General features: G+C 46.1%; 1 protein-coding gene across 2 annotated transcripts in view; it reads right to left on the reverse strand.

Annotated features, from left to right (window-relative positions):
* ndst3 (N-deacetylase/N-sulfotransferase (heparan glucosaminyl) 3) overlaps positions 1 to 14220 on the reverse strand; it is a 491728-nt gene that overhangs the window by 81051 nt on the left and 396457 nt on the right. For both annotated transcript variants that reach the window (XM_039759612.1, XM_039759611.1), the window contains exon 9: positions 508 to 631. In XM_039759612.1, coding sequence (XP_039615546.1) covers positions 508 to 631 — 124 coding nt within the window. The remainder of the gene's footprint in view (positions 1 to 507; positions 632 to 14220) is intronic.

Consider the following 14220-nt stretch of genomic DNA (forward strand, 5'->3'; position numbering starts at 1 on the left):
CCTGCCCTGTGCTGGCTGGGATTGGCTCCAGCAGACCCCTGTGACCCTGTGTTAGGATATAGCGGGTTGGAAAATGACTGATTGACTGACATTTAACCTTCACCAACAGACTGCACAATTGACAGGACACCACATGGATCCACAGCCTCCCAGGGTTTCTCGTCATATCCTGGATGTCCCATTAACATCAATCAGCATCACCATAGCAGGTGATGTTTTTCTAGTTTTTTGGGGTCCACTGTTACTTCGTTTCCAAAGACGTGCCACCTTCATTCATAGGCACTGAGCCCAAATAAAATCTGAACAGACACCTTTACAAGATAACAGTAAGATAACACGACAGACATACTGCTCAGCAGATGAAAAAGAAGAGTTTATTTATGTGGATCAATAAAGTTTGCTGATATTGGTTACACAGAGGAATCTACTCCTATAAACATTAATTGCCCTCCTTATGAAATATAAATGTTGGAAAATAAAAAAGAGACTTTTACAAATGTTTCCTACCAGTCAATGCCTTTGTGATAGTTGTTTCCATTGAAGAATTGCACCTCTTCAAATGTCTTTAGGCTCGGAAAATTACTTGTAATGGATGGATGCATTATCAGGAACAAATAGAGAGCAGTAGTGCCTGTAACAGAGAAAGCAGAAATCTTACAAAAGAGAAATGACAGTCTTTACTGATTTATCAGCAAAAAAAAAAAAAGCTATTCAAAGTATTGCCTAAATTGACCATAAGTAGTGAAATATCACTCCGCTTGAAATTTGTTTTCTTTTACAGTCCATCACAAGTCCTAACCTATGCATATTAGCAAGAATAACTAATGTGAATGAAGGCAGGGTGACAAAGTCATCAGGGCTTGGGAATTTAAACCACAGGCTGAAAATAAAATCACTGCCTTGGATTCATCGGCTCAAGCTTTAAAAACAAAATAAATAATTGTGCTGCAGTTCTGTATTTGCAAGCTGCTTTACAATGGTGTTAATTCCTGAAGGGTGGCATAAAACATTAAGACATGTCAGTTACACCTCTCATACGGTATGTACTGCATCATCATGTGATGGACACATTTGTGTGGTTGTGTGTATATTGTTGTATGTATTATATATATTGTATGTATATATATATATATATATATATATATATATATATATATAAATATATACACATACATACATACATATACATACAGTATACACACAATATATGTATATATATATTGTGATGGATGGCCGGGGGTTCAGGAAGAAGGGAAAAGAGCAGCCTTTTCGGGACACTGCCTCCTCCGCGATGCTAGATGGCAGCTCCCCTGGATGACAATGGTTCCCCCGGATTCCCTCAGGGCATCCTGGGACATGGAGTCCGTTTCTTCAGCCCTGTTGGGTGCCGCCAGGGGGAGATCACAAAGAACCCGGGGACTCCTACTGTTACTATGACCAAGAAGTACTTTGGAGGCACGAGGACGGAAGCCCGCAGTACTTCCGGGCTATTTGAGAACTGAGGATGTGACATTGACCTGGAAGAGAAGAAGGAGTACTTCCGGGTCATGGGGGCTGGAGTTGGGAGGTTGGGTGACTAAGCTGCTGGGAGTGGAGGACTGATTGATTTATTGTATTGATTATTGTTGTGATTATTATTAGTATTGGAGAATTGTGGAATGTGGGGTGCTTTGTGCATTTTACTTTGAAGAAAATAATTAAAGAATTTTTCTTGGTGCTTTTAAACGTGTGTCCTGGACGTCTATCTGTGGGGTTTCACAGGGCAACAGTGCTTCTAGCGTCCACAATATAATATATATATATATATATATATATATATATATAGTATATATTATAGTATATATATATATATATATATATATATATATATATATATATATACACACAGTGATCCCTTGCTATATTGCGGTTCGACTTTTGTGGCTTCACCCATCATGGATTTTAAATGTAAGCATATCTAAATATATATCACAGATTTTTCGCTGGTTCGCGGATTTCTTCGGAAAATGGGTTTTTTAATTTATGGTACATGCTACCTCAGTTTGTTTGCCCAGTTGATTTTATACAAGGGACGCTATTGGTGGAGGGCTTAGAAGCTAACCAATCAGAGTATGTATTACGTATTAACTAAAACTCCTCAATGATATACGATATGCTTCCCGTGCGGTGCTTGATTGTTTGCTTTTCTCTGTCTCTCTCACTCTCTGTGACATTCTCTGCGCCTGACAGAGGGGGTGTGAGCAGAGGGGCTGTTTGCCTAGAGGATACGGACTCCTCTAAAATGGCGCTTTTATCGCAGTGCTTCGGCATACTTAAAAGCCCAAAAGCACATATTGATTTTTTGATTGTTTGCTTTTCTCTCGCGCTTTCTCTCTCTGACATTCTCTGCTCCTGAAGAGAAGATAGATATGTTTGCATTCTTTTAATTGTGAGAAAGAACTGCCATCTCTGTCTTGTCATGGAGCACAGTTTAAACTTTTGACTAAAGGGTGTTATTTCATGTCTAGAGGGCTCTAATAATGTTAACAGGGTGGGAGAGTTTATAAGGGCTTAAAATATATAAAAATAACCATGCAAACATATGGTTTCTACTTCACGGATTTTCATCTATCGCGGGGGGTTCTGGAACGCAACCCCTGTGATTGAGGAGGGATTACTGTATATATATATATATATATATATATATATATATATATATATATATATATATATATATATTGTCACGCATTGCAGTAGGAGGCAGCGGATTGATTCGACAGCACCTGGGAAACCACTCGCGCCAGGGAATGGTGGGGTATTAACTTTCTCCCTCTGCTTCCTCATAGAAAAAGACCTTCCTGCACCATAGGCCTGGATTGACCGCAGTGCGATACTTCCGCCCTTCCTCCGCCATCTTGCCCTGGCGTCATCCTTCCCATCCTCCCTTGCGGTCCTTCCCGACATTCCTCCACTTCGGCTCCTCCCCAATAAAATGGCCGCGACGCCAGGAGTCGGCGTCGCGCATTATGAACTGTTTGTTTATAATTTTGACCTGTTTTTTTTTGTCTGTACAATATACGGGGCCGGAAAAACCCCAACCCTTGCTACTGTCTCCTCGGTCCTTTACAAGTGGCGTAGTCGGCAGGATACAGAAATCCCGGAATGACGGAGGGACAGGACCTGAACACCGTGCTGCAGGGAATGAACGCCCAGCTCCAGGCCCTGCAGCAAGCGCAAGCCGCTACCAACCGGGAGCTGGAGGCCACGCGAGGCCAGGTTAGTGGAAGCCCAAGGCGAGACCAGACCCGCCCAGGCAGCCGCCTCTCCTATGGTACCGATGGGCCCTTCGAGGACGTCGATGCCTACCTGGGCATGTTTGAGAGGGCGGCCACCCGGAGCGAGTGGCAGCGGTCCGAGTGGGCGTCCATCTTGGCGCCATACCTGAAGGGACCCGCGCTGCGGGCCTATTATGACCTCCCTGAGGAGGAGGCCGCTAATTACGACCTCCTCAAGCCCGAAATATGGCCCCGCTACGGCATTAGCCCGGGCCAGCAGGCGGCCGAATGGCGGAACTGGGTCTTTGACCCGAAAAGCCGCTTCGCGCCCAGGCGCTTGAGTTCTGGGGCAAGATGGGCGCTGGCTACGGCCAGAGAGCCCCGACGGGCGGAAAGTGGTCGGCGGGTGGCCTGTGAAGGCCTGGTCAATGCAATGCCCAGTTCCCTCGCCCAGCAGGTCCGGGGGCACGCCTATCAAAACATGTCGGGCCTCCTCGACGTCCTGGAGCGTCAGTTGGCGGTCCTCCGACTTGGGGGTCAGAAAAGCCTGCTCGCGGGAACCGCAGGCACGGGCGGCCACCCCGAGCCCCTCGGCGCGCTGCAGAAGCGCCAGCCAGAGCCAGAGAGAGGCGGGTCCGCGCTGTTTCAAGTGTGGCGAGACCGCCACCTGCTGCCAAACTGCCCCATCACATCGCCCGGAGCCTATGGACTGCAGCTGGACATCATCGGAGAGGTATTGTACCCGCCGCATCCCTTGGCGAGTCGAATACGGGAGTGGTGTTGCTAAATGGGCACGCCGTGGTGGCTTTGTTTGATTCCGGCAGCAACATTACCATTGTTGCTCGCCGTTTCGTCTTACCGCAACAGTGGTTAAAAGCAGCATTTGTTGGTTACCTGTGTGCATGGGGGGACTAGGTCATATCGTTCCGCTCACTGCTATCTTACCTGGAAGGGGGAACCAATCCAAATGACGGTCGCTGTGTTACCTGACCCCCCCTTCCCAGTGATCTGGGACAAGACTGGTCTAAAAGAATCAGCGGTAAGCCATTCGCGCTCGGGGCCTCGTTGGATCTTGTCATGAGGGGAAAAGGCACCCTCCCGCGGCCTCCACGCCGTGCACAAGGGCAGGCCCTATGGGCGCTGGTGTCTCGGGGACCTTTCGTGGCTACGGACCTTGACCCGAAGATTCCGCCGGAGAAGGGACTAGCCAGGGAACTCTTCCCGGCCCAGGCCCCAAGACCCTCGCGCCTGGACCATCAATTTCGGTCCACGCCGCCTCCTTTAAGAGGGAGCAGTGGAATGATGACTCCCTGCGCTTTGCCCGAATGCGATTGTTCTGCCTAACAGCTCACAGCGGACGGATCCACACGCGGGAACCCTTCTTTGTCCTTGAGAATGATCTGTTGTACCGAGTGGCTACCCATGAGGGCGAGGTGCGGAAGTTGTTGCTAATTCCGCGTACCTTCCGGCGGGAGATATGCGAGTTGGCACATGCTCACCTCCTAGGCCCACCTCGGGGCGAAAAACACTGGAGAGGATTAAGCCCGCTTTTACTGGCCTGGGATCAATGAGGAGGTCCGGCGGTTCTGTCAATCCTGTCCGGAGTGCCAGACCCGCCAGATTCCTAGGAGGGACCGTGCTCCTCTAGTCCCTATTCCCCTCGTGGACATCCCCTTTGAAAGGATAGGGGTCGATTTGGTGGGACCCTGGAGCCCTCAACCCGTGGCCACAAGTATATCCTAGTCATGGTGGACTATGCCACCCGGTACCCAGAGGCGGTTCCCCTGCGCCCGCTAATACTAAAAGCATCGCACGGAACTGGTTAACTTGTTTTCACGCGTGGGCATACCCAAGGAGGTCCTCACGGACCAGGGTGCGCCCTTCACTTCGGATACGTTCAAGGAGGTGGCCAAATTACTGCAGATAAAGCACCTGAAAGCGCCAGTCTATCACCCGCAAACTGGCGGGTTGGTGAGCGATTTAATCAGACGCTTAAGCAGATGCTCCGCAAGGTAGTCAGCGGGCGGCAGGAACTGGGACCAGCTCCTCCCGCTCGTGCTTTTGCCTACCGGGAGGTACCCCAGGCCTCTACGGCTTCTCCCCTTTGAATTACTATACGGGCGACAACCCCGGGAATCCTCGACATCCTAAAAGAAGGCTGGGAGGCCGAGGCTCTTCCCTCCTCTAACATTTTGAGCGTGGCGCAACTGCGCGACCGACTCACAAAGATCAGGCCCCTCCTAAAAGAGCACGTGACTGCGTGCGCAAGCAGCGCAGGCCCGGTGTTACAACCGCAACTCCGTCCTCAGGGAGTTCCGCCCGGGGGACCGAGTTATGGTGCTCGTCCCGACCTCCCACTCGAAGCTGCTCGCTCACTGGCAAGGGCCTTACGAGGTTAAGGAGAGAAAAGGACTCGTCGACTATTTGGTGAAACAGCCCAATCGTCGACCGAGTGAGAGGATCTATCATGTCAACCTGTTAAAGCCCTGAGAGATAGAGAGGAGCTCCCAGCTCCCGTAGGTCACTCTCCCTTTCGCAAGCACAACTGCCCTTAACCTCGGCGAAGAGCTGACCCCAAGCAGCGGCAGGAGTTAGCCCAAACACTCCGAGCCATCCCCGAGGTAGTGAGCGAGTCACCCGGCGGACGCGCTGATTGAGCACGATATAGTCACGGAGCCCGGGTAATCGTCCGAGAGGCCCTACCGACTCCGGAGGCAAAACGCAGAGGTCGAACTGGAGGTGAAAGCGTATGTTGGACATGGACATAATTGAAGAGAGCCATAGTCCCTGGTCCAGCCCTATTGTCCTCGCCTCCAAGCCAGGCGGCTCCTGGAGGTTCTGTAATGACTTTAGGCGTCTGAATCAGATCTCCAAGTTCGATGCCTACCCCATGCCCCGCATTGACGACCTCCTTGGCGGCTGGAGTGCGGCTCGATATCTGACTACCCTTGACATGACAAAAGGGTATTGGCAAATTCCTTTAACGGCATCCGCAAAGGAGAAAACGGCCTTTAGCACCCCTAGCGGGCACTGGCAGTACAAGGTCCTCCCATTTGGGCTGCACGGGGCTCCGGCGACCTTCCAACGTCTGGTAGATAGAGTGCTGAAGCCCACCAGTCCTATAGCGCCGCCTACCTGGATGGCGTTGTCATCTATTCCGGCACCTGGGAGGAGCATCTACTGCAGGTCGCAGCTGTCCTCCGAACACTGGCTAAAGCCGGCCTCCGCATAAACCCCGGAAGTGTTTTTGGATTAAAGGAGGCCAAATATTTAGGCTACCTCGTGGGACAAGGACAGGTGCGCCACAGAGCTCCAAAGTTAAAGACATCTTAGAATGGCCCGTCCGAGTACCAAGAAACAGGTGCAGGCTTTCTTGGGGCTTGCGGGTTACTACCGCCGGTTTGTTCCCGTTTCTCGAAGAGCAGCACCCTTGACTGACCTGACAAAAAGGGCGCCCCTATCGTGGTGTGGACCGACAAAGCAGAACAGCGTTCAGTGACCTAAAGAAGGCCCTACGTCGGCACCTGTGTTACGGACGCCCGATTTTGGGCTCCCGTTTATTCTCCAGACCGGCGCGGACACAGGCCTGGGTGCCGTGCTGAGCCAAAGCGTCGATGGTGTCGAGCACCCTGTGATGTACCTTAGCGGAAACTGATGGACCGGGGACCCGTGCGCGGCAGTGGAGAGGGAGGCCTTGGCCATTAAGTGGGCAGTGACCCACCTCCGTACTACCTGCTGGGTCGAATTCGCTCTGGTGACTGATCACGCTGCACTTCAGTGGATGTCCCTACACAAAGAGTCGAATCCGCGGGTCACCAGGTGGTTCCTGGACTTACAGCCGTATAAGTTCACTGTCACTTATCGGCGGGCACCCTTCAGGCCAATGCCGATGCCCTCTCTCGTATTCACGACCTCTCGGTTAGGTCCGCCCGACCTGGCGGTCCTGGGCTAAGGGGGATCGTGTCACGCACGCATGAGTAGGAGGCAGCGGATTGATTCGACAGCACCTGGGAAACCACTCGCCGCCAGGGAATGGTGGGGTATTAACTTTCTCCCTCTGCTTCCTCATAGAAAAAGACCTTCCTGCACCATAGGCCTGGATTGACCGCAGTGCGATACTTCCGCCCTTCCTCCGCCATCTTGCCCTGGCGTCATCCTTCCCATCCTCCCTTGCGGTCCTTCCCGCATTCCTCCACTTCGGCTCCTCCCCAATAAAATGGACGCCAGGAGTCGGCGTCGCGCATATGAACTGTTTGTTTATAATTTTGACCTGTTTTTTTGTCTGTACAATATCACGGGGCCGGAAAACCCCAACCCTTGCTACTGTCTCTCTCGGTCCTTTACAATATATATATATATATATATACGGTATATACATATATACACACTAGCTGTACCCCATGACTTCACCCAAATAGTAATGAAACAGGACGAACTTTAAAAATCTAAAGACAGTGGCATTATAGATGATCATGTTCAGCTCTAATGGGAGAGCATTCCCCCACGTGGGGAGAAAAGCACATGAATGTGATATTTCTGGTAATTAGCAGCTACCCTCTAAAACACACTTAGCTGTATCTCTCTCTCAAAAACGTCAAACGTTACTCCTTAAAAATCTCTAGATGATAATGTCTGCTGACCAAACAGGTATCGCTAGCTAAGCGGAGGCAAGGTGCACTCCAACATGTGGTGAGACATAGACCAACTCGAAAAGAGGCTGGCGAGTGAATAAGGAAGGCCCGGCCCCCTGCTCTTGGCCCGCAGCCACTCTGTTGGATTTGCATAAATACATCGGTACCACAAGCGAACTATGGTACTTAGCACTAAAAAATCAACCAGAAAGTTCAAGCAAATTCTAGAAAACAACCAGATCTAAATCCGTGAAAAGCAGACAGACATAAAGTGGACAGACATACAGACAGAATGCACTTGGACCACGCAATTTTTAAAACTGTTTCTTAGCGAGCACCTATGGGCCAAGGGTAAACTACATTCCGAATTTCAAGTCCCAAGTCCTCACAGTTTGGGAAATTTCCTGATGAGTGAGTCAGTGGTATTTGGCTTTTATATGTATAATATATAAATGTCTATGTGTGGGAGTGTGTGTCTCTGCCTGTCTGGCCTGGAAGTGAGAGGTGGAGTAAGGGCCGTCTTAACAGCATTATAGGCCCCTGGGCAAAGCACTGGGGCCCCTACCTTCACAACCACTCACGGGAATAAAAATGTAAATGGTTGATAAAATTAAACGTATATTTATTGTATTGGTACTTCCAACAAAATCTGTGTTTAAAGATTAGAAAAACATGTTGTACAGCAAAGATTAATCAACACTTAATCAAAACTTTTTAACAATATTACATGATCCTCGAATAACACAAAAATGTCAACAAATAAATGATACTCAATTGGTAAACCATTCAGACAGAGATGGCACACTATGAAATGACTATGAATTTTTTATTATTAATCAAGTATTCAACACAAACGTTTGTGACATTTCTTTGCAGAGAATTTAGTTGAAGTGACGTTAACATATACTCTTTTACGTTATGCAGTGTGTGAGATCCGTAGTATTTATTTATTGACAGCAAGTCACAACATACATAGATTAGCATGAGGCCCATATGCTTGTGGGGCCCCTGGGCAACTGCCCAGTGAGCCCATGCGTTAAGACAGCCATGTGTGTATATATATATATATATATATATATATATATATATATATATATATACAGTAATCCCTCCTCGATCGCGGGGGTTGTGTTCCAGACCCCCCCGCGATAGGTGACAATCCGCAAAGTAGAAACCATATGTCTGTATGGTTATTTTTATATATTTTAAGCCCTTAGAAACTCTCCCACACTGTTTATAAATATTCTCTGCACAGTTATAAAGTAAACCCTTATTTATCGCGGTTAATCCGCTCCAGACAGATAAATGAATTTCCACGAAGTAGGATTATTTATAAATCTAATATTTTCGCAGTCAGAGCATTGAAAACCTGTTTACGACCTTCTAAATACGTTTTTTAACATTATTAGAGCCCTCTAGACATGAAATAACACCCTTTAGTCAAAGGTTAAAACTGTGCTCCCTGACAAGACAGAGATGACGGTTCTTTCTCACAATTAAAAGAATGCAAACATATCTTCCTCTTCAAGGTGCGTGTCAGGAGCGGAGAATGTCAGAGAGAGAGAGAGTAAAGTAAACAATCAAAAATCAATAGGGCTGTTGCGCTTTTAAGTATGCAAGCACCGCGATAAAATGGCCGCAATGAAGGGATCAATGTGAAGGTAGCCTTTAAGCATTTTTTAGAGGAGCGTCCGTATCTTCTAAGCAAACAGCCACTGTGCAAACAGCCCCTCTGCTCACACCCCCTCCTTCAGGAGCAGAGAATGTCAGTGAGAGAGAACGAGAAACGCAAACAATCAAAATAAATACGGGCTGTTAGAGCTTTGAAGTGTGTGAAGCACCACACGGGAAACATATCGTATATCATTGAGGAGTTTTATTTAATACGTGATACGTGCTCTGTTTGGGTAGCTTCTCAGCCATCTGCCAATAGGGTCCCTTTTATGAAATCAATTGGACAAGCAAACTGAGGAAGCTTGTACCATAAATTAAAAGACCCATTTTCCGCAGAAATCCGCGAACCAGCGAAAAATCTGTGATATATTTAGATATGCTTACATTTAAAATCCGCGATGGAGTGAAGCCGCGAAAGTCGAAGCGCAATATAGTGAGGGATCACTGTGTATATCTGTGTATATATACATACAGTGGAACCTCGGTATACGTCCTTAATCCGTTCCAGACCCTTTGACTTATACCAAACAGGACGTATACCAAACAAATTTTTCCCATAAGAAATAATGGGAAAATGATTAATTCGTTCCCATGAAAAAAAAAAATCCTGTTGCTATTGGCATATTATACACTGATGGGGTTGTATAAAATAATTTAAACACTGCTTAATACTAAAATACATTAATACAAAAGCAATTTACTTTTTAATAACATCTTTGTTTTTCACAATCGTAGATACCGTTGTTCTCGGCAAACGGTATGCAACAGCCATGTCCCGGATACACATGCCACCTTCATACTTTTCAACAATCAATTCAAATTTACATGAAAAAAACACAAAATCACGTTGTGACGATGCAGGTTTGCTGTATGCTCCCATATGCTGCCGGGGAGCCCTTGAATCCTACACCGTGGGTAATGTGCCTCGCTGCTAACCTCATCGATAACAACAAAGCAAGGGGATGGTGAAAAAGTGCAAAGTGCTTTTATTAAAACAATTAACAAAACAAGGTGTTCAAATTAAAGTGCAGTCTCCAAAGTTCCAATAAATAATCCATAAAATCAGAAGTGAAACGTGGAGGTTAAAAACAATAGAAAATTTTTTTCTTAAAAACAACGAAGTTAAAAGAAGGAAGCATTCTTTAAAAAAAAAAAAACAAGAAGAAGCCCAGTGCCTGCTTCCCAACTGGGGAGTCGCCCTACTTGCAGCTGACCTTCGCACTGCCTGCTTCAGCCACTTCATCCATGCGCGCTCTCGCTCTCTCTCTCCCTCTCTCACGTCCGTTCTTTCTTTTTACTCCCCTTCAAGCCAACTCGCGCTTCTGTTTATCAAGATAATCAGCCCTTTCTCTCTCACTCACTCAACCTCCCGTCTTTTGTTTCTTTTTCCTCCCCTTCTAGCCGACTCGTGCTTCTGTTTATCAAGATAAGCAGCCCCAGGAACAATCATGAATGCGGACGGTCCCTCACAAGTGCACTTTGGTGAGAAACGCCCACATCGTTAATCGCCTGACAACCTTCAGCCACATAACCACCACGCCCCCTCACCAAGCTGCGAGCACGGTGATTATTTATTTTAAAGCTGGACTTTGACAGGAGCTGTGGACCCGCTATATCACACACGTTAAAGTTCACAGAGAGTTATAGCGCGGGTTGTTCACTGAATGCTAGCAACTGGCGCACTAACGCTCGTGGGCAGTCGTGGCTTTGTCTCGAGAGAGGTAAACAAGGTTAGCACGCGAGTCGTATTCCAAACAAAGGTCATATACCAAGCAAAATTTTTTCTGTCCAAACAGGAAGTATACCAAGTTGGACTTATTCCAAAGCAGACGTATACCGAGGTACCACTGGTATACGTTATATATATCAGCGTTGGGCCCTCAGGGCCTGCAAGGCCTTCTCTGCTGGCCTAAAAAAATATCTGAATCACAAACTGAAGTTAATTATATTTTGTCAATGAATAATTAGTAAATAATTCAAAATAGTCTGTCCGCTTCCTTTCATAGCTTTTCCGATGGTTGTGCTGCTTCCAGACATGTATTTTTGTATTAAAGCATTTAACCAATCACATTTCATCCATCATTTGTTGCCAGGCAGTGTCAAAGTCAAAGAGGCCTTCACAATCCGTTCTGCAGACCCTCTAATACAAAATAAATGTCGATTAAACTGTTGCTTCAACCAATCAGATTTTGAGTTGGTGTCAGTAGGGCTCTCTAGCAGGCGTACGGCAACGTCACTGTATTCAGACCCATTGATTGGATAGGATGGTGTAATAGCATCATGACGAGTATGATGAGGACACAGTGCGCCGTGCTGATGGATTTAAAGCACGTCTGGATGATTTTGAGTTTTGTTTTTTGCTTTACACATTCAATGGCATTTTTGAGTATTCAGACATGCTCTTTTCAATACTACAGGTACATCCAGTTTTGTCTGTCTAGGTTAAAGGAGTTCTGCGACACCGTTGAGCGTGATAGAAGCCGATATGAGGAACTCTACGAGGCCACTGAATGCACCGCAGGTGCTCCGAGTGCACGAAGAGATCAAGCGCAAGATCCTCGCGCGCACTACCGCCAACTCCATGGCAGAATTCTAGACAATATTATTTGCCAGACACAGACCAGATTTCAAGACCACGAAAAACTGATGTTTGTCACGCTCCTCGACCCCCAGAAGTTTTGGGAATACAAGAAAAATTTTCCGCATGCAGCCTTCTCCAGTTTAACACAGAGCCACGGAGCACTTTTTGATCTGTCTCAGCTAAAAACAGAACTGACTGTAATGTATGCCATGGATTATTTTGCAGGAAAATCTCCCACTGATCTCCTTGACTTCCTTCATCAGAAAAATCTGAATGAGAGCATAGGGCAGCTGTACATATTGGTATGTTTGGCGGTGACCATTCCCGTGTACACTGCTTCTGTCGAGCGGACATTTTCAGCCCTAAAGCGAATTAAAACTTATGCCAGAAATATGACAGGGCAGGTTCGACTTTCAGCATTAGCTTCGATGGCGATAGAAAGGGACTTTTATAGAACTGAAGCGCATGGATAATCTAATGACAGAGTAATTGAACTGTTTTGAGGAAAGAGAGGAGGATGGATTTTGTTTACAAATAATCCAAATTTTTGGTGAGTAAAATGTTGCGATTTTCCTAAATAATATTGCAAGTTTATGAGTTATTATTGATGTTTTTTTATTTATTTATTGTGGCTGCAGGAGTTATCTATCTGCGATGCAACGGCTCTTTATACTGTATTTAGTTTTTGAGGGGCGGGTTGATTCAGATGGAGCACTACTGAAGGCCTAGGTGTGAAATGCACGGTCCGCCACTGATATATATATATATATATATATATATATATATATATATATATATATATATATATATATATATATATATATATATATATATATATGTTGGAGGGAGATCCACAAAAACTATTGGACAACATGCAAACACCCAGGAAAATTTGCATATACACCCTGGACTCGATGACTACCTTATTAGGTAGACTTGCTCACTGACACAAATAACCTGATCTTCCCAACAGCCAGTTCCCCTATGTGGTTGCATATTGGCATATACATCATGCAAACATGGTCAAGAGGTTCAATTGTTCTTTTAACAAACATCAGAATGAGCAAGACATGTGATCTAAACAGCCTTGACGGTGGTCTGATTGTTGGTGCCAGATGTGGTGGTTGTAATATCTCGGAAACAGCTGCCCTCCTAGGAGCTTCATGTGCTACAGGCTAACATTTACTGAGAAATCAAGCAGATCTGCAATTGAAAACACCTTGTTAAGGAGAAAGGTCAAAAGAGAATAGCCAGACTTGTTCAAGCTGATATAAAGGTCACAAATACTCAATTAAGAGCTAGTCACAGCAGTGATGGACTTAAAGAGAAAGGCTACAGCAGTAGAAGACCATGCTGGGTTCCACTCCTGTCTAATAAATACGTGTTGTGGTGTGAGATTTTGTATATAAGTTGATAAATATTTTGTATGTCTTTATTTGTAACTTATAACACTAATGTCTATCATTGATAAGAACAGCAATGGTTAGATGCTTAAGACCCCCCTTTTAGGACTGAGTCTCTTTGTGATTTTACGACAGGGTCAGTGGAATTGCCTCAAACCAGTCTGGCAAGTGATCCTCTGCTGGACTCTCTCAGTCAACCCCCGCATGGAAGCCAACTATCTTGCTGGCAAGTATCAGCTCAACAAATGGTTTTGGAGGCAGATGTGAAACCCATTGTGCTACACCAGAATTCTGTAGGTCTGAAGTTGCCTGAAGCCTTTAAGTACCACGATGCCCTATTGACTGTCGGGTTTGGACAGAGAGTCTATAAATTTGCTTGGTTTACCCCTCCCTATCTCTTCTCTCTCTCACCAACTGATGAAAGACCATCTCACACCATGAACTGAAAAGGACAACACAATGAAGAGCACAGCTTGGCAGCCATATTGAGACGGGTATGTGACCTGTTCTAAAGAAAGCTGCCCAAAAATGATAACTTAACCAGAGACATTTTAAGTAACTAACAAGTCTGTGTGCCACCTGAAACTACACATCACCATTTATCAGGCTGTATGGTTGCCAATATTCACATGTACTTTGCTTATTGTTATTATTTATGAATATTATCAATAATACTA

This window comes from Polypterus senegalus, chromosome 7, assembly GCF_016835505.1.
Source record: "Polypterus senegalus isolate Bchr_013 chromosome 7, ASM1683550v1, whole genome shotgun sequence".
NCBI classification, from domain to species: Eukaryota; Metazoa; Chordata; class Cladistia; order Polypteriformes; family Polypteridae; genus Polypterus; species Polypterus senegalus.